This window comes from Plecotus auritus, assembly GCF_963455305.1.
Source record: "Plecotus auritus genome assembly, chromosome: 9".
Lineage (NCBI taxonomy): Eukaryota > Metazoa > Chordata > Mammalia > Chiroptera > Vespertilionidae > Plecotus > Plecotus auritus.
In genome coordinates, this window is record NC_137783.1 from 123672880 (window position 1) to 123692811 (window position 19932).

Genomic DNA, 19932 nt, shown 5'->3' on the forward strand with positions numbered 1-19932 from the left:
GCAGGGACCCTCACTCCATGGGGGCGTGGCTGGCCTGCAAACTGCCCCAGCCCCTCGCCCAAGCCAGCACCGTCCCCAGTAGGGACCCCCACACCAATGAGGGCATGGCCAACCTGCAAACCACCACAGGCCCCTCACCCAGGCTGCCCCGCACTCCAAGGGAACCCTCACCCTGATCTGGGACACCCTTCAGGGCAAACCAGCCGGCCCCCACCCTTGCACCAGGCCTCTATTTATACTAATAAAAGGGTAATATGCTAATTAGACTGAGAGACCTTCCAGATGTTCTTCTGGACAAAGCCATGGTGGCAGGGCCAAGGTAGAGGCGGTTAGGGGCCAAGAGGGGAGGGCAGTTGTGGGTGATCAGGCCAGTGGGGGAGGTCAATTGGGGGTGATCAGGCCGGCGGGGTGGGGGGCAGTTTGGGGTGATCAGGTCGGTGGGGGGGGGGGCAGTTGGGGGTGAGCAGGCCAGCAGGGGGGGCCAGTTAGGGGCGAGCAGGCCGTCAGTGGGAGTCGGTTGGGGGAGATCAGGCTGGCACGGGGGGCGGGCAGTTAGGGGTGAGCAGGCTGGCAGTGGGGGCAGTTGGAGGTGATCAGGCTGGTGGGGGGGGGCAGTTGGGGGCAAGCAGGCTGGCAGGCAGAGTGGTTAGGGGCAATCAGGCAGGCAGGCAGGTGAGTGGTTAGGAGCCAGCAGTCCCGGATTGCGAGAAGGATATCCGACTGCCGGTTTAGGCCCGATCCCACAGCAGTCGGGCCTAAACCAATAGTCGGACATCCCCCGAGAGGTTCCAGATTGGAGAGGATGAGGGCCGGACTGAGGGACACCCCTCACCCCCATGCATGAATTTCGTGCACCGGGCCACTAGTTATGTTAATAATACAGTGTTTGCATAAAATGACAGTGAACTGATTGCCGATTTTCTCCTAAACAAGGAGTGACTAATCCTTTGAATACCCATACAGATATAATCAAACCATAGTAGAATAACTTTGGTTTCCTCTGATCTGACCTCCTTTGATCACATTGAAAAAATTGAGGCAGCTCATTATCTCATGTTTGTCATTATTTCCCACCCTGTTCTTTAGCCAATTTTGAGACTGCAGATGTGTCTGCAGTAACTCACCATCACAACTCAGTAACACTTACCGTTTAAAATCAAAAAGAGGTAAAGAAACTTTGCCCAAAGCTTCTGGCCCCTTTCTCTGCTTATTAGAATCAGGGGAACTTCCACTGCTCTGATTTAAAATTCCAAAAAGAGTAAGGTGAAGAAGTGATTCTAATGGCAATTGTGATATCTGGATGGGAAAAATAATTCTATGGGGGGAAAAAAGGTATTAACAGAAAAAAACAAATTAGGTTGAACATGAAGATTAACTCTTTAATGAAACTGATAATTTTAGGCATTTTATTTGATGTATCAAATAATCTTTAAATCTGAGTCTCCTTTACTTAAGTAGCAAGCTTGGTCAACATGTACTATATAAAAATCTTGAACAAATTTTAAAATTTCAAATATATAGCATTTATTTCTTCAAAAATTTGTTAGCACCTTTACTCAAGACTTGCAATGTTAATTTCTAGGCAAAATAGTAAGTCATTTTTATTTCCTTTAGGAAAAAGCAGATAAATATTTATTGAGTATTTCTGTTTCAGGATATATATGTGTGCACCTATATACATACACAAACAGACATATGTAGATGTTTACCAATATTTGGTGGGGTTTTTTTTTTAGTCTAAAAGGACACATAAGACTTGCAATGCTAATTTCTAGGCAAAATAGTAAGTCATTTTTATTTCCTTTAGGAAAAAGCAGATAAATATTTATTGAGTATTTCTGATTCAGGATATATGTGTGCACCTATATACATACACAAACAGACATATGTAGATGTTTACCAATATTTGGTGGGTGTTTTTTTTTAGTCTAAAAGGACACATAAGGTCAGTTGTGGTCACTTTGAGGAGCCATGACATGGTTAAGTGTTGAAAAGAAAGTGACACTTTTCACCTATATGCATTTTGTTTTATATGATTAGTTTCACAGACATGTGTTATTTTTATAATTAAAAAAAATAAAAGAATAGGAAAAGATTTAATAAATGCAGAATAAAAAATAGAAAGCTCTGCAATGGCCTATCTGCCTAAGTAATAAAAAGCATTTCCTTAAACAATATTTAAAAAATATTAACAGTCAAATATCATCTTGTACATGGACTCAAGATAATTTTATCTGTTAACCAAAAACAAGGCTTCATATACAGTGTTACAGAATAAATACTAAACTAAGCAATGTTATAACATACCTAACACCTAGAATTAGTCATAAATTTATGTTTTTAACTTAACAAAGTCTAGGAAGAATGGCATATTTCTACAATTTAACAGCATGTAGATTTGAAAGAGTATTTCAGATTTTTGAAATCAGAATTTCAGTCTGTTCTATAGAATCATATCTAGAAGAGACTTTAAGATGTCAGCAAGCATTTTATGGATTTTAATGAAAATTGAAATAAAATAAAAACTAGGATGCATACATGGAAAAAAAGTAAACAGGTTATACTAAAAAAAATAAGAAGCCAGAAATTTCACTTACAGTTCATCCCATTTAATAAGATAGAAGAAATTCTTATAAGTGCCAACCTTCTTTGATTGAATAGGTTTAAAAAGGTCTTTTCCATTGTGAGACAGGGAACATACCAAATAGTATTTTTCATAACTGAGAAAAAAAAGTTTAATTTCATTTTACTTGATAATACAGATCAGTTAACTGATAGATATATATGTCACTAGCCATCCTTCCTAAAAATGATTATTATCTGAAATAACTTGGTCATCATTCATTTGAACTTATAAAAAAATCTGAAATTTAACTACTACAAATTCTGTAAAATAGAGAGAGGCATAGCAAAGTGTATACAGAAGGGAACAAGTATTCCTAGCTGCGGGGGCAAAATGATACCAGCTGGAGAATTTGTCTAAATGTTGTGCTCAGTCAGTTATAAGCTTTAGATTTTAGTTGAATGACACTGAGCAATTCTTCATTTCTAGATAAATTCTAGGAAGACAGAGCACAAACATTATCATCCCTAGGTGCCATTTTCCTTGGCTAAGGCACTGAAATAGTCAGTTAAGCATATGAATAGTGCATTAGTCTGACTTGCACTGTCAGTCTTTATTACGAGGCTTCCATCAATGGGGGCAGATGCTGTTATATTCTCGAATTACATAGCAACAATTTAGCTCTTAATTGCCACAAGTAGCTGGTTACATATAATCAGGCAATCTTGTAGAACAGAAGTCTGAGGTTCAATAAAACTACTGTACTAGTATTCTAACTTACTGGTAGGCTTACACATGAACCATTTTGTTAATACACTTATTATAAATATAACATTTTAAAGATACGTTTTTATTGATTTTATAGAGAGGAAGAGAGAGAGAAAGAGAGAGAGGAAGAGAGAAACATCGATGAGAGAGAAACATTGATTGACTACTGGGGATCGAGCTCACAACCCAGGCATGTGCCCTGACCAGGAACTGAACCAGTGACCTCTTGGAGCATGGGACAATACTCAATCAATCAACTGAGCCACACTGGCCAGGGCTATAAATATTTTTTAAATCTAATCTCATTGGTTCACAAAACATCCCTAGCTAATGATTTGATTGCTTTTCTCAACCTCATACCACTTGTCCCTCTTTATTTCAGCATTTTATTGAATTTATTTCTATCTTAATTATCATTGTCGTTTTCTGTATTGTCTTCTAAGTATTTGTTCTCCTTAATAGTGTCCCTAAATTTATTTGTGTGTGTATGGAAGATTTGGAGGGTATTATCCCTGTAACTAGTTAAAAGAATGAAATACCTTCAGACAGCAGTAGTATCCATTTATTTATTTTTTAAAGTATTTATTTTATTGATTGATTTTGAGAGAGAGAAACATTGATTTATTGTATCACTTATTTATGCATTCATTGGTTAATTCTTGTATGTGCCCTGACTGGGGATCAAACCTAAAACCTTGGCATATCAGGACGATGCTCTAACCAACTGAGCTACCCAGCCATGGCAGTACCCATTTAAACGCAAGTTCCAGGAGGGCAGTTTTCCTGCCTTTTTACTGCTGCATCTCTAGTAGCACGAAGAACATTGCCCACAGATGGCGCTCAGTAAATATTTCTTGAATGAATTAAAATACCACATTCAACTTATTATGTTATTTTTTGTATTTCATTTTTTTTATTTTATATGAAGCTCAACTTAAGCAGAATTTGGTATCTCTTTACTAGGCTTTACCTTATTTTATAGCATTAAGCTATTATGAAACGATTTAATTTTAAATATTCAGTTCAGACTTTTCAGTTTATATTAGTCATTGGCAAATAAATTAAAGTCAGCAAACTTTATGGCATTGACAAAAAATCAGAAAGGAAAAACCTAAATTAAAAATTATAGAAGAGTCCTGGCCAGTGTGTCTCAATTCACTGGATTATCATTCCACACACCCATTCCCAGTGAGGGCACATAGCTGGGTTGCAGGCTCGATCTGCAGTCAGGGCATGTACGGGAGGCAACCCACTGATGTTTCTCCCTCACATCGATGTCTCCCCGCCCCTTTCCCTTCCTTCTAAAAATCAATGAGTATATCCTCAAGTGAGATAAAAACAAAAAATTTGAAGAAATCTGCTCTTGCAGACTTCAAAGTCTAGCAATCAATAAACTACTAAAAAGAAGAAAAAGGGATAAAGTCTAGTCCCATTACACTGTTCCAAATTATCCTGGTTCTAAAGGAAAGGCAAAAGAATTCCAGTCATAAGTTAGACCAATTTATTAATCAACATTTGCCCTAGTAAGTTTAAACATTTTCTTGCCTTTTATTGCATGTAGCAGGAGTGATATTTTTTACTGGAACAGCTTAAAAAATCCCTGTAATTTTTATAAAATCCACTAAGGTATCTGGTGGTTCTTTTTTCATCCATGTAAATACCAAGATGACAGTGGATGCTGACATTTTACAAGACTAGAATAATTTCTAGATAAAGCTGTACATATATTCTTTTAAACAGTTACTTACTTTGATACCCAGTTACTTGAAATTCCATGTGCAGCAAAAATAGTAAACTGGAGCTGTTCTGTTGCAGTCCATGCTTCCTTGATATTCCTGTTACTTTGAGCACAGTCCGAAAAACTCCTACCAGAATTTCCATGGAGTCTCAGAAGATCATAAATTGCTGCAGTTAACTGATCCATGCTTACTTGAACAGGATTTTCAGGATTCAGTGAGCCTAGATTGTAAAGAAATTATTAATATAATTCTCTGAAAAAGCAATAATTATTGCTAAAATATAAAGAACTTAAAGACATACATACCCCCAGTTGAACTCTTGTTAGGGTCTCCCTTTCCAGAAGTCACCTGCATACACATACAAATTAGTAAAACAATTGCCTACGACATAACATAAAATGTTTACCTTTCACTTCAATACATTAAATGCTATATCAAAGAAAAAACTCAACAAAATCTGCCTCATTAAACTAGATTAAAATTTGAAACCCAAAGTGATAAATATTCTAATACAGTATTTTATTTTCCATTAGTTGCTCTATTAATAGCATGATAAGAATAGCCTTAAAGAAACTAGGACTCACTTGGCCAACATGGCTCAGTGGTTGAGCATCCAACCAATGAACAAAGAGGTCACAATTCGATTTCCAATCAGGGCACATGCCCAGGTTTTGGGCTCGATCCTCAGTGGGGGGCATGCTGGAGGCAGCCAATCAGTGATTCTCTCTTATCATTGACGTTTCTCTCTCTCTCCCTCTCCCTTCCTCTCTGAAATTAAAAATATATATTTAAAAAATATAAAAAAGAAAACTAGAACTCTATTGTGTCTCAAAATAGCTCTTATAATTATTTAAATTGAGCTCTCCTCATACTCTTTGCTCCTTTATTCATTAATATAACAAATAGAAACCTCAAACATTAGGACCAGGGTAGTTGATCACCTCCAAGTGATTTCATATATATTTTTAAATTATTTAAAACAAGCACGTAAGAAAGTTTGGATATACCCAAATTTCTGTATACCATATGGACAAGCTCTCTGAGAATAAATGGATTGAGCTATCTCCTAGATATCTGTTGAGGGGCATACTATTAACATAACTTTTAACTATCAACATAACTGTGTCTTGCAATCCACTTTCTCTCATCCTTCCAGTAAAAGCTATGAACATCCCTATGAACAGAAAGAGGCTGGGGAGAGCTTTTACGAAAGCAACAGTATGCTATCAAAAGAGGGCTCCTAACCTGGTTTCCACTGAGGTAGTAAGTCACTATTATTGAGACATTTGGGTCTTCTCAACAAGAAGGAGATATAGTCCAAAATAGAACGCCCCCTATTGGCAGGATAAACATTCCATCCAAAGGGAGAAATGGTACCTATTACCATCTCGGTCCTTCATGCCAACCAAATCATTTATGCCAGAGTTCCTGCTCTACATAAAAAAGGTTCACAGTTTGGCATCCACCTATTCAATGTCAACTCTCACAAAACTTCCAAGGCAGCCCATCTCCTCTTAGGAATTCCCTACCTTACCAGGTAAGTCACCCAATCAAGTGTAAAGCAAAGCCCTGGCAGGTGTGCTAAGTGGTTAGCGTGTCGGCCTGTGCACCAAAGAGTCTCAGGTTCAATTCCCAGTCAAGGGCATGTACCTGGGTTACAGATTTGATCTCAGGCCACTGGCGGGTTGTGTGGGAGGCAACTGATCGATGTGTCTCTCTCATATTTCTTTCTCTCTCTAAAAATAAAAATTCAATGGAAAAAATACCCTCAGATGAGGATTAACAACCCCCCCCCACACACACAAATAAGAGTATAGCCAAAATTAAAATAACATTTTGTCCAGTAGAAGCAAAAATCTGCCAGTATAAGCAGTAGATGGTCACTTAAGTACTACATATCTGCATGTAATAAAATGGTAGTTACTAAAAAATACTCACATCAGCACTTTTACTCCTTGGAAGATTAACTGCTCTCTTTAGCTTCTTTACTGATTCTGTAATGGCAGGAGTCTCTACACCATCTAAAGCACTACAGATTTTTCTTACGGCTCTAATTACTTGATCTACTGCTCGGTGCTGGTTCTTTAAAAAAAAAAAAACAACAGTAAAATAAACATAAGTATGTAGAATTTAAAGGATATATTTCAGACATGAAGTCAGAAACTAGACATTTCTGATGTACCTAAGAAGAGTTATTCTTTACTCTTCTGTGGTGAAAAAGAAAACAACAAAAAAAATACAGCATTTCAATTATATAGTTTACTTTAAAGTAGAAAAAAGCAGGCCTGGTTAATTTTCACTTTGCCTAACAATTATTTATATGCAAATACCATTAGTTTCATATTAGAATCAGAAATAATAGCAATAAATTACTAACAAATTACTAAATCTCTAAAAAAAAGTTATTTTTTATTTTCATTGGGAATAATTTCCACATTAAAAAAATAAATTAACCCTTCTCTCCATCCTATGAAAAATTGGTATAAAAAACCAAGTTCTTTACAGGTTGGTTACATATTAATAACATTGGACAACAGTTACTAGAAATTAGCCAATTTTTAAGCATCATTTGCATTTATACAACCATCATTTAAAAAATTCTGTTAGAAGAAGAAACTTCCTTGAAGAAAATCCCTATGAACTATATTCAAGTACAGTTTATTCACCAGGATTCGAAAGTATAATATGTACAAATATGTAATAAAATCAATTACCTGACGTTAATGATTTAAAAATACTTCTCCACTCCCCCATCACTGTTTTAAAGTACATTATCTCATTAAGAAACATTCTTATATAATGCATTAATTCATCAAACATTTATGCCAAACTTACATGCCAAGTACTGTAAGAATGGGCTGAAACTCAGTACTGTACCACCCTTAAAAATTTAAAATTTTCCACTCTTGAAGCTTGGCTACCATAAACTGAATGTTCCCTTCACCTTCATGCTTAAATGAAGCCACCTCATTTTCTCAAATACCCAATTACCTGGCAGTCCTCGTGGGCTGAAAGTCTATTATCTAGCTTGCTACTTTCACTTACTTATATTTCTGCTTACTTTTACTCCTCCACCCTCATGCAAAATCTTTCCAGTTTTGAGGCTCATGCCATTTTCCTATACTATTCTTCATCATTTTTTTTATGTGCCAATGATCAAATTGTTATGTATCAGTTTCAAATCCACTCTTCTATGGTCTACTTTGTGATACTGGAGCTAGACCCTATAAACATTTCTCTCTTGCCAACTGGAACAGTTAGGATTTGTCAATAGAGGGCACCAAAGGGACACTAGAAGGCAACAGCAGCATGAAGGTAACTCTCATCAGGGTTCCAGTCCTCCATTTTTAAATTCAGGGTGGTAGCCTAGTGATCCTCAATGACCAGGCACCCTCAGGCCATGCTCTCCCAATCTGACAACTCTGGCAAGTTTCTTTGCCATAGGCCACCTGTGTGTTCCTATGACAGCCATAAATTATGAGGTGGGGGAGAGGCTCTATCTTAAGTTCTTCAAGTTCCTTCACTACCCACTGTTCCTCAATCTAGAGGTAATAGCTGCTTTTTTTGCACCTATAACTTCTGGACCCCTTCGAGCAGGGTTCGCAAACATTTTTTTAAGGCCAGATAGTAAATGTTTTAGGCTTAGTGGGCCACACAGTCTCTGTCACAATTCAATTCTGCTATTAGGGCATTAAAGTTGACATGGATAATTCATAAATGAATGAGCACGGCTATTTTCCAATAAAACTTTATTTATAAAAACATGCGACAGGCTAGATCTGGCATGCCAATAATATGCAAACTCCTGCCTTAAAGTCCTCTTTAACCCCCTATAGTAATTAACTACCTTTTACTAAATTTCTCTGTTCAAATAATTATATAATTTCTGTCACCTGATTTGGCCCCTGAGCGATCTGCCTTGCCACTGACATGTGGTCACCTCTCCCACTGCATGCCAAATTTTTGCTCTGAATATTTATCTGACTTTCTATTCCACTCTATATCTTATAACCCTCAGTTACATAAATGTCTGTGTGGAAAACTCACAGTATCTTTAACCCCAAAACTGCACCCTATCAAAATCTTACCTACAATGTCATACTCTGATCACAATCTCCTTTGCTTCTAAGCCCTCGCACCCTCATTCTGACAAAGCATGTTATTTGAGCTCTGAAACTTCTCTGCTTCTTCTACCAGACAGCTTCTAACAAAATCTCACAACCATGAAGATTCAAGAGTCCCCAATTTTGCCTGGCCGGTGTGGCTCAGTGGTTGAGCGTCAACCTATGAACCAGGAGATCACAGTTCAATTCCCAGTTAGGGCACATGCCGGGGTTACAGGCTTGATCCCTAGTGTGGGGCATGCAGGAGGCAGCTGATCAATGATTATCTCTCATCACTGATATTTCTATTTCTCTCTCCCTCTCCCTTCCTCTGGAAATCACTAAAAGACATTTAAAAACTTTAAAAAATTAGAATAAAAAAAGAACAAACTATGGATACATCCTACAACTTTTATACTACAACATGGGTAGAGTTTAAAAATGGTATGGTATGAGAAATAAATCAGATATAAAAGATTACATAGTGCATGATTCCATTTACATGAAATCTCATTAATGGCAAATCTATTGAAACAGAAACCAGAACAGTAGTTGTTTGGGGCTGGGAATGGGGAATGACTGCAAAGTAGCACATGGAGACTTGTTGGGAGTGATGAAAATGTTCTAAAACTGGATTGTGGTAATAATTATACAACTCTGTTCACTTACTAAAAGAATCACTGAATTGTACACATCCAATGGGTAAATTTTATGGTATATAAATTCTATCTCAATAAAGCTATAAAAAATATGGGAAGTAGCCCTGGCCAACGTTGCTCAATGATTAGCACACTGGCTGGCACACAGAAGGGTCTTGGGTTCGATTTCCAGTCAAGAGCACGGACCTGGGTTGCAGGTTCAACCCCCCAGCCCTGGTCGGGGCATGTGTGGGAGGTAACCAGTCCATGTGCCTCTCTCATATCAATGTTCGTCTCTCTGCCCCCTCCCTCATTCCCTTCCACACTCTCTAAAAATCAATGGAAAAATACCCTCAGGTGATGATTAACCAAAAAGAGGTAACAAATACAAGGGGCCCAGTTGGGGAGCACACCTGCAGATCAACCAGAACAAAGGAAGAAAGGGGTAGGAGGCCAGATCAGAGAGGTAGTGGGTCAAAATGCATAGAACCTTGAAGCCACAATTAGGGCTTTGAATTTTAATAAGATAGCAAACAAAATTTTGAGCAAAAGAGTGGCACAATTTAAAATTTTTAAAAGATTTGTACATTGTATTAATCTTTTCACAGAACTATCTATTAGTTTTCATTTTCTTTTATTTTACATTTGTTTCCTATGCTCATTTTTTTAAATAAATCTTTATTGTTCAGATTATTACAATTGTTCCTTTTTTTCCCCCCAAGACTCCCCTCCACCCAGTTCCCACCCCACCCTCTGCTATTACCCACCCCGCACAGTCCTCATCCATAGGTATATGATTTTTGTTCAGTCTCTTCCCACACGCCCCACTCCCCTTTCCCCTGAGAATTGTCAGTCCGCTCCCTTTCTATGCCCCTGATTGTATTATATTCACCAGTTTATTCTGTTCATCAGATTTTTTATTCACTTGATTTTTAGATTCACTTGTTGGTAGATATGTATTTGTTGTTCATAATTTTTAGCTTTACCTTTTTCTTCTTCTTCCTCTTCTTAAACAATACCTTCAGCATTTCATATAATACTGGTTTGGCGGTGATGAACTCCTTTAGCTTTTTCTTATCTGTGAAGCTCTGACCTTCAATTCTGAATGACAGCTTTGCTGGGTAGAGTAATCTTGGTCGTAGGTTCTTGCTATTCATCACTTTGAATATTTCTTGCCACTCCCGTCTGGCCTGCATAGTTTCTGTTGAGAAATCAGCTGACAATCGTATGGGTGCTCCTTTGTAGGTAACTAACTGTTCTTCTCTTGCTGCTTTCAAGATTCTCTCTTTGTCTTTTGCTCTTGGCATTTTAATTATGATGTGTCTTGGTGTGGTCCTCTTTGGATTCTTTTGTTTGGGGTTCTGTGTGCTTCCTGGACTTGTAAGTCTATTTCTTTCACCAGGTGGGGGAAGTTTTCTGTCATTATTTCTTCAAATAGGTTTTCAGGATCTTGCTCTCTCTCTTCTTCTGGCACCCCCATAATTCGGATGTTGGTACGCTTGAAGTTGTCCCAGAGGCTCCTTACACTATCTTCATATTTTTGGATTCTTTTTTCTTTTTGCTTTTCCAGTTGGGTATTTTTTGCTTCTTTGTATTTCAAATCTTTGACTTGATTCTTGCGCTCCTCTTGTCTGCTATTGGATCTCTGTACATTATATTTTATTTCAGTCAGTGTATGTTTAATTTATAGTTGGTCCTTTTTCATATCCTCGAGGGTCTCGCTAAATTTATCGGCCTTTTCTAGGAAATTCTTGAAAAACCTTATAACCGTGGTTTTGAACTCTACATCCAGTCGTTTGCTTTCCTCCATTTCTTTCATTTGGGACCTGTTTGTCTCCACATTTTGGCTGCTTCCCTGAGTTGATAGAGTGGCTTTGTGTGCTAGGTGTTCTATATGGCCCAGTGGCTCAGCCTCCCCAGTTACCTGAAGTGGACACTCTTGGTGCACCCCTTTGTGCACAGTCTTGTTGTAGTTAAGCCTTGATTGTTGTTGGTATCACTGGGAGGAATTGACCTCCAGGCCAATTGGCTGTGAGGATCAGCTGTGTCTATGCTGGGAGAACTTCTGTGCTGGAGACATCCTTATGAGACAAGACTTGCTTCAGTGGGGCTTTGGTGCTCACTGAGTCTGCCCCCTGAGTGTGTCCCTTATAGATCTGAGGAGTTGTAATCTGGATGGTCCTACTCTGACCCCTGGGTACACTGGCTCTTGGATCTCCAAGGAGGTGCTAATTTAGCCTCTGCCTGAGGCCACCCAGCAGGAGCTACGGAGAGATCTGCAGATTTCTCTTCTTTGTTTGGGTTTTGGAGGTGCCCAGATGAGACCCAGCTGTGAAGCAATGCAAGCTGCTGCGGGGCCTTGGGCCTTCTTTTGGATGTTCTGTGTCTCTCTGACTCAGTTGCAGTTTGATAGGTAAGTTTAGATTTCAAAGGACCAGACCATTCATATGAAAAAGCCTCTGCACTCAGCTTGGATGGGGCAGAATCTCAGGGCAGAGCAAACAGCATTGGCTTCCCATCAGCCCTGCCCTAAGAGGCCCCCGGGTCTCAGTGTCCCGCGGTAATCGCTGCAAGCACCTCTGAGAGAAAGCTGCCCTCGAGTTTCGCCCTCTGCCAGACAGTCCAGTTTCTCCCTGTATGAGTCTGGGTCCCCAGAGTCTTGCCCGGAAATGGATTTCAGAGCAGTAGGGAGCTTTTGTCTCCCTCCCGATTGAGAAAGCCAGCCGTGTACTCAGTTGCCAGTCCTTTCCGGGTGCGCGCCTCTCTACCTCTGCCTTCCACAGTTCCTCTGAGTCTCAGTGTGCTTTTCTTTCCTTCTAGTTGTAGAATTTCCATCAGCCAGCCTTCCTGTGGTTCTGGATGATGTCCGTTTTATCTCTTAGTTGTAGTTTTGAAATTGTTGTGCGAGGCAGCAGGTCAGGTGTTTACCTATGCCGCCATCTTGGTTTCTCTCCTTCTGTGCTTATTTTTAAAATAAATCTTTTATTTTGTAATAATTTTGTATTTATAGAAAAGCTGCAAAAATTGTGTAGCATTAAAGGAAGCTAGTTTAACTTCTTACATATCCATGTTACATTTGTCAAAATTAAGACATTAACACTGGTTACATTACTATTAACTAAACTATAGACTTTTTCAGATTTCACCAGTTTTCTCACTGATTTCCTTTTCCTCTTCCAGGATACAATCCAAGATACCACATTGATTTAGTGACCTATTTTTATTTATTTGTTTTTTTGTTTATTGCCTTGACTGGGAATCGAACCCATGTCCTTCTGGTGCCCAGGACGATGCTCCAACCAACTGAGCCACACCAGCTGGAGCATGACATACTTTTTAAACTATCATTTTGGTTGCCTGTGGAATACAGGCTATACAAAGACAGAAGCTAAGAGAACAGTAAAGAAACTATTATAACTATTGTAATTGACGAGGACTGTAGCTTTGATAGTAATAAAAAGTGGTTATTCTTAATATTTTTAAGGTAGAAAAGTCAGGAATTAGATGAATGTGAGATGTGAAAGATCCTTTTCTTGAGAAATCAAATACGATTCCAAGATTTTGGTGTGAGCAAATGAAAGGACAGAGTTGCCATTTATTAAGAAGGGGGATTGTGATAAATAAATATGAAGGATAATACAAAAAGTCAGTTTTCTAAATCTTAAATTTGAGATGTCAAGTAATAGATATTTGAATTTGAGGGAAGAGGTTAAGTCTGGAGATATAAATTTGAACCATGAGCATATGTAGGATATTTAAAGACATGAGAATAAGTGAGATCACCAAGGATGTGATAGAGAAGAGAAGAGGAACTAGAATGAGCTCTGAGGCATTCTAATGTTTAGAGGTCGGGAAGATAAGGAGGTCAGGAGGAAGGCACAGGTAAGAGTGAGAACAGAGCAGACACTGCAAGTAGGAGAACAAGAAAGTGATATCACAGAGGCCATGTGAGTATTTTAAGAAGGAAGAAACAATCAACTCCATCAAACACTATAGAAAATTTGAGAAAAATAAAGACTAATAAGTGCAGTTTTGGGGAAGTGCTGAGATTGAAAGCTTGACTGGAGGAGGTTCATAAGAGAATGGGAAGAGAGGAAGTGAAAGCAGCAAAACAGACTAACTTTCAAGAGTTCTGCTGCCAGTAGAATAGAGAAGTGGGGTGGCGGCTACAGGGAAATGTGGACTTTACTCAAGATGGGAGAGATATCCAGAACTCAGTCCTATATCTTGTTTTTTATTTTTTTTCCCCTCTACCTGCAATGATCGTCTCATCCAGTCGTATGGCTGAAAAATACCACTTATAGTCTGATGATTCCCAAGTTATCATCATCTCCAGTCTGGAACTCCTCCATTAAATTCCAGATTTATATCCAACTGTCTACTCAACATCACTATTTGGATGAATAATAGTCATAGCAAACATAATGTCCAAAACTGAGTACCAGATCTTTCACCCAAACTTCTCTTCTTACAATTTTCAAAATCTCACTAAAAGGCAATTCCAAAGTTCCAAATGCTCGCTCTGTGCGTGTGCTCGCTCTTCTTTCAATCTCCCTTTCTCCCTCCCTCCTTCCCTTTCCCTCTTCCTCTCTCTCTTATGTTCCTCATCCAACCTATGAGTAAATCATCCTAGCATAAACTTCAAAATATATCACAGAATTCAACCCCTTCTTACCACTTCTACTATAATCACCCTGGCCAAGCAATCATCATCTCTCCTGAGGCTAGCAAAACATTTTCTTAATTGATTTGTTTCCACTCTTGCCTTCCTCTCTCATTCTATTCCAGCTATAAAGACCTGGTGGACCTTAAATATACCAAAAACACTCCTCCCCCAGATAACTAGTAATTTCTTTCTCTACTGTTTCAGATCTTTACTCAAATCTTCTCAATGAGGCCTTCTCTGATTACCTTATTTGAAATTGCAACATTACTCTCCTCCTTTATTTTTCTCTGTATCATTTACCACCTGATATCACATATACTTTGTTAGTATATTTTATTGTCTGTCTCCTCCAACTAGAATTAAAGGGAAGGGATTACAGTTTCTTTTGTTCACTCCCATATCCTTAGCACCTACAACAGTGCTTCTCAATGAGATACTCAGTAAACATTTATTGAATAAATTAAGATGTGTATCTATAATAATAAAAGCGTAATATGCTAATTAGACCAGGAAGTCCTTCCTGACGACCTTTTGGACGAAGCCGGGGCTGTGGCTGCGAGGGAAGTCCAGGTCCCGGGTGCCAAAGGGAAGACAGTGCTGGCAGCCAGGGGAAGAAAGGCCTACTCCTGCACAAATTTCATGCATCGGGCCTCTAGTATGCTGATAAGAATGTACTACTAGCTAGAAATATGGAAGTTACCCGACACTATTTCTTCTTCTTATATCTCATTACCTGTCAAAACCTTACCGCCCTAGCTGGTTTGGCTCAGTGGATAGAGTGCTGGCCTGTGAACTGAAGGATCTCAGGTTCCATTCCGGTCAAGGGCACATGCCAAGGTTGCAGGCTCAATCCCCAGTGGGGGGCATGCAGGAGGCAGCTGATCAATGATTCTCTCTCATCATTGACACTGATATTTCTCTCTCTCTCTCCTTTTATGAAATCAATAAAAATATATATTTTTTAAAAACCTTACCAATTGTATCTCCTAAGTATTATTAATCAGTTCCCTCCTTTTCAACCTTCACCATAGTCATTATCTTTCATTTGGACTACTATACAAACAAAACCTTCCTAAGTAGCATTTCTATACTACTATACCAAGTTTGCCAACCCTAAATCTAATCTCCACAGTATAGCCTGAGTGACTTCAGAGCTCAGGACTAACCATGTCACACACCACATCCCACCCCAACCCACTTCCTATTCTCAGCTAAAAATACCATAAATGGCTAGAGCAGGGATTAGCAATCTTTTTCTGTAAAATGGCAAAGTAAATAGTTTAGGCTTTGCAAGACATACAAGCTCTGTCCTAACTACTCAACTCTAGTATTTGAGCATAGATGCAAGCATAGAAAATTATATAAACAAATGGATATGGCTGTGTTCCAAAAAAAAATTTTATTTACAAGAATAGGAAGTAGACTAGATATAGCCCCCTGATCTAGAGGATAAAGTAAAACTGTTTAGCATGCATTATAAGGTGGTAACTTATGTCTACCTTTCTCCAATGTCATCTTCACTTCACATTTTGTACTCTATTACATAAGTGCTTATACTTCCAACACATGTATCACACCTGTGTGCTTTTTTGCACTGCCCTTCCCAACTATCTTCTTCTCCCTAACTCATGCTGTTTAAAAGGTGGCTCAGGCAACATCTCTTCTTAGAAGCCTTCCTTGTACCCTTAAGTAGAGAGACATGCCCTTCTCTGATCTCTCATACCTCTACTTTACATTTAATATTAAAATTTTGTTTAAATCCCCCATCACCAGTTTCAAATCCCTGGTAGATGGGGATTAGGTCTTTCATTTTCATAACTCCAATAATTAGCATATAGTAAGCATTCAATAAATGGTTTGAATTGAACTGAAGGTTCCTCTTAATAATAAAGCTGAAGTGAGAATAGACATGTTGACTCAGCATTATTAACAACTTTTGTTAATAAGATGGGTCAGAAAACAAGTCATCAAACATCAATGTCAAGAGTATAGTTTAAGTAGCCCTTTGTAAACATTTTATCCAAAGCCAACACTAGTATTTAAAAGAGGACAGAGACAAGAATCTTTAAGTCATCATGCCGAACTGTGAATTTAGACGTACTTCAATTCGAAGGGCCAGCTCCACTTGGCTGTGATAAGAATCTAAAAGTTCTTCAATAGGGTGTCTGAAATAAAGAACAGTTAGTTATTGTGGCTGAAGAAAACTATATACAAAAATGACTGTTTTATTTACCAAAATCAATGTATTCACATCCAAAAGCAAAGTTTGAAAACCTGCAATTAATGCTTTAGATGCCACACCTTGTCATGACTTCTTTATAAGGTTTTTCTATTTGATGCAGGTGTTTGTTTAAATCCACAGGTGTTTCATCATCTTCTGCCTAAACAAACATACATACACAAATGTTTACCAAAAAATCAAATCCATTCTTTGGTCTTTCTACTGCCTAATTAAATATGGTTGAATGTCTATTCTTGAAACTAAAGTGATTTTTCAGAACTGAAGCTAAAATCCTATCTAATAAAAGAGTAATATGCAAATTGACTATCACTCCAACACACAATATGGCCGCCCCCATGTGGTCAAAGATGGCCAGCCCCATATGGTCACAAGATAGCCACCACAAGATGGCCAGCAGGGTAGGGCACTTGTGGGCAATCAGGCCAGGAGGGGAGGGCAGTTGAGGGGACCAGGCCTGCAGGGAAGGGCAGTTGGGGGTGACCAGGCCAGCTGGGGAGGGCAGATGGGGGGGGACCAGGCCTGCAGGGAAGGGCAGTAGGGGGGGACCCAGGCCTGCAGGGGAGGGCAGCTGGGGGTGACTAGGCCAGCAGGGAAGGGCAGTTGAGGGGGACCAGGCCTGCAGGGAAGGGCAGTAGGGGGTGACCAGGCCTGAAGGGGAAGGCAGTTAAGGGGGAACAGGCCTGCAGGGGAGGGCAGTTGGGGGGGACCAGGCCAGCAGGGGAGGGCAGTTGGGGATGACCAGGCCAGCAGGGGAGGGCAGTTGGTAGGGACCAGGCCTGAAAAGGAGGGCCACTGGGGGGGACAAGGCCAGCGGGGAGGGCAGTTGGGGGTGGCCAGGCCAGCAGGGGAGGGAACTTGGGAGGGACCAGGCCTGAAGGGGACGGCTGTTGGGAGGGACTAGGCCTCCAGAGGAGAGTAGTTTTGGGGGACCAAGCCTGCAGGGGAGGGCAGTTTGGGGGGACCAGGCGTGCAGGGAAGGGCAGTTGGGGGGGACCAGGCCTGAAGAGGAGGGCAGTTGAGGGTGATCAGGCGTGCAGGGGAGGGCAGTTGAGAGGACCAGGCCTGAAGAGGAGGGCCATTGGGGGTGACCAGGCCGGCATGGGAGGGCAGTTGGGGGTACCCAGCCTGCAGGGGAGAGCAACTAGTGCAACCAGGCCGGCAGGGGATGGCAGTTAGGGGTGACAAGGCCAGCAGGGGAGGGCAATTAGGGGTAATTTCGCAGGCAGGGGAGCAGTTAGGCGTCAATCAGGCTGGCAGGGGAGTGGTAAGGGGCTGATCAGGCTGGCAGGCAGAAGCAGTTGGGGGCAATCAGGCAGGCAGGCAGGCAGGCAGGCGAGCGGTTGGGAGCCAGCAGTCCTGGATTGTGAGAGGGATGTCCGACTGCCCATTTAGGTCTGATCCCACTGTGCATTCGGACATCCCTCTAGGGGTCTCAGATTGGCGGGGGTGCAGGTTGGGCTGAGGGACACATACATTCCCGGCCCCCATGCACGGATTTTGTGCTCCGGGCCTCTTATATTATTTATAATGGACTCCAAAACAGTGAATCAATACTCTAAAACATGGTATTATATAGGTGTCCTTATCCCCCCATTGCCCCCCCCCTCGCACCTGCTAAAACATTTTTTAAATGGATAAACATAAATTCTTTTAAGTCTAATTTTTCATATATAAATAGCTCCCAAAGCAAAAACTACTTCTGTTCTATACAGAGACTAGGAAGCTAAAAATACTTTTAAAGATGGCTGACAGCCAAATGAAGGTAGAGTGAGAGCCAGATGGGGAAGAGATCTTTGAATTTCTGCATTTTCTTTCTAATGATTATCAAGTTTCCCTCCACCTTACCCCTCAATAAATGAAATACTGGTCTCTCCTACCATAAGTCCTTACTATGCAAATATACTCAAGAATATCATTCCTGCCGAAACCGGTTTGGCTCAGTGGATAGAGCGTCAGCCTGCGGACTGAAAGGTCCCAGCTTCGATTCCGGTCAAAGGGCATGTAACTTGGTTGCGGGCACATCCCCAGTAGGAGGTGTGCAGGAGGCAGCTAATCAATGTTTCTCTCTCATCGATGTTTCTAACTCTCTCTCCCTCTCCCTTCCTCTCTGTAAAATATCAATAAAATATATTTTTTTTAAAAAAGAATATTATTCCTTAAGAAACTGACAAGTTACTAATGATTGCTAAAATGTACTGAATTTTGTGAAATAGTTTACACCCAATTAATAAATTCTACCTAACACAACAGTAGAATTTAAGAAAATAAAGAAGAGAACGTAGAAATGACTGATTATTTTCCCACCCCAAATTCTACCAAATGAATAATTCTCCTTAGACATTAAAATTCATCAAGTATATATACAGTAATAAAATGGCCTCATTTTCTGCATGCTATTTTGCTTAAAGCTCCAAAGAAAGTACTGTACTTTAAAACACAGAATTAGTTTTTATTTGGTGAAAAATAATGTATTTTTCTCAGTTTGGTGCAAAGGTCAATATAGATCTCTTTTTTCCCCAAAACTGTATTTAGTATTCAAAATCTTTCCTTCTTCCTCATTTCTCCTTGGCTGGATCCTACTGTTTTCATTCTTGTGTAAAATGATTACAAATCAAAATTTTAATCTCTCCACTTTGATTTTCATATAGGTCCCCAGCTCTGAGTAGTATGCTACTACACCTCCATGATTAAAAATCTCACGCATCTGTTGAGATACAGAGTTCATCATTTCCAGACCAACCCAGAAATCTTGGAGAATATGCAAACTGCAAATTGGCTCATTAGCAGAATTATTCAGATTTAACCAAATGCAATGCAGTTATAAGGTAAACACTTACTGTTCGGGCCAGATTTTTGCACATTGCGCTTAAAGTCAAAAGTTGCAGTTTAATCTCTGCGTCCCATTTTCGACAGTTCTGAATATGTTCATGACTTCCAAGGCAATGATTACTGTTAAAATATATTAATGATTCATCAATGTTACTTTCTTCAAACTAGAAATTATAGAGGTGAGAGTAAAATACAAAATTGTATCTGCATCAGAAATTAAAGAGAATGGTAAAATACAGAGAGAGCTTTTTAACCAGTGTGAGCATTTAAGTAGAGGAGTAATTCTACTTGAGAAGAATCAAAGCAAAAAAGAAAGATGAAGAAAATAAGAAAAATAGGGACAGGACATTTTTAGTAGCTTAAGAGAATGAAATCTGTAATATA

At 39.7% G+C, this 19932-nt stretch overlaps 1 protein-coding gene across 3 annotated transcripts in view; it reads right to left on the bottom strand.

Annotated features, from left to right (window-relative positions):
- Positions 1-19932, bottom strand: part of PIK3C2A (phosphatidylinositol-4-phosphate 3-kinase catalytic subunit type 2 alpha) — a 108779-nt gene that overhangs the window by 34745 nt on the left and 54102 nt on the right. For all 3 annotated transcript variants that reach the window (XR_013961591.1, XM_080687136.1, XM_080687137.1), the window contains exons 6-13: positions 19557-19668; positions 16779-16858; positions 16579-16642; positions 7009-7152; positions 5376-5418; positions 5080-5290; positions 2598-2720; positions 1148-1315 (exon numbers count right to left, since the gene is read on the bottom strand). Coding sequence is in view for 2 of the 3 variants with exons in the window: in XM_080687136.1 (XP_080543262.1) it covers positions 1148-1315; positions 2598-2720; positions 5080-5290; positions 5376-5418; positions 7009-7152; positions 16579-16642; positions 16779-16858; positions 19557-19668 (945 nt within the window). In the remaining variant the exon portion in view is untranslated. The remainder of the gene's footprint in view (positions 1-1147; positions 1316-2597; positions 2721-5079; positions 5291-5375; positions 5419-7008; positions 7153-16578; positions 16643-16778; positions 16859-19556; positions 19669-19932) is intronic.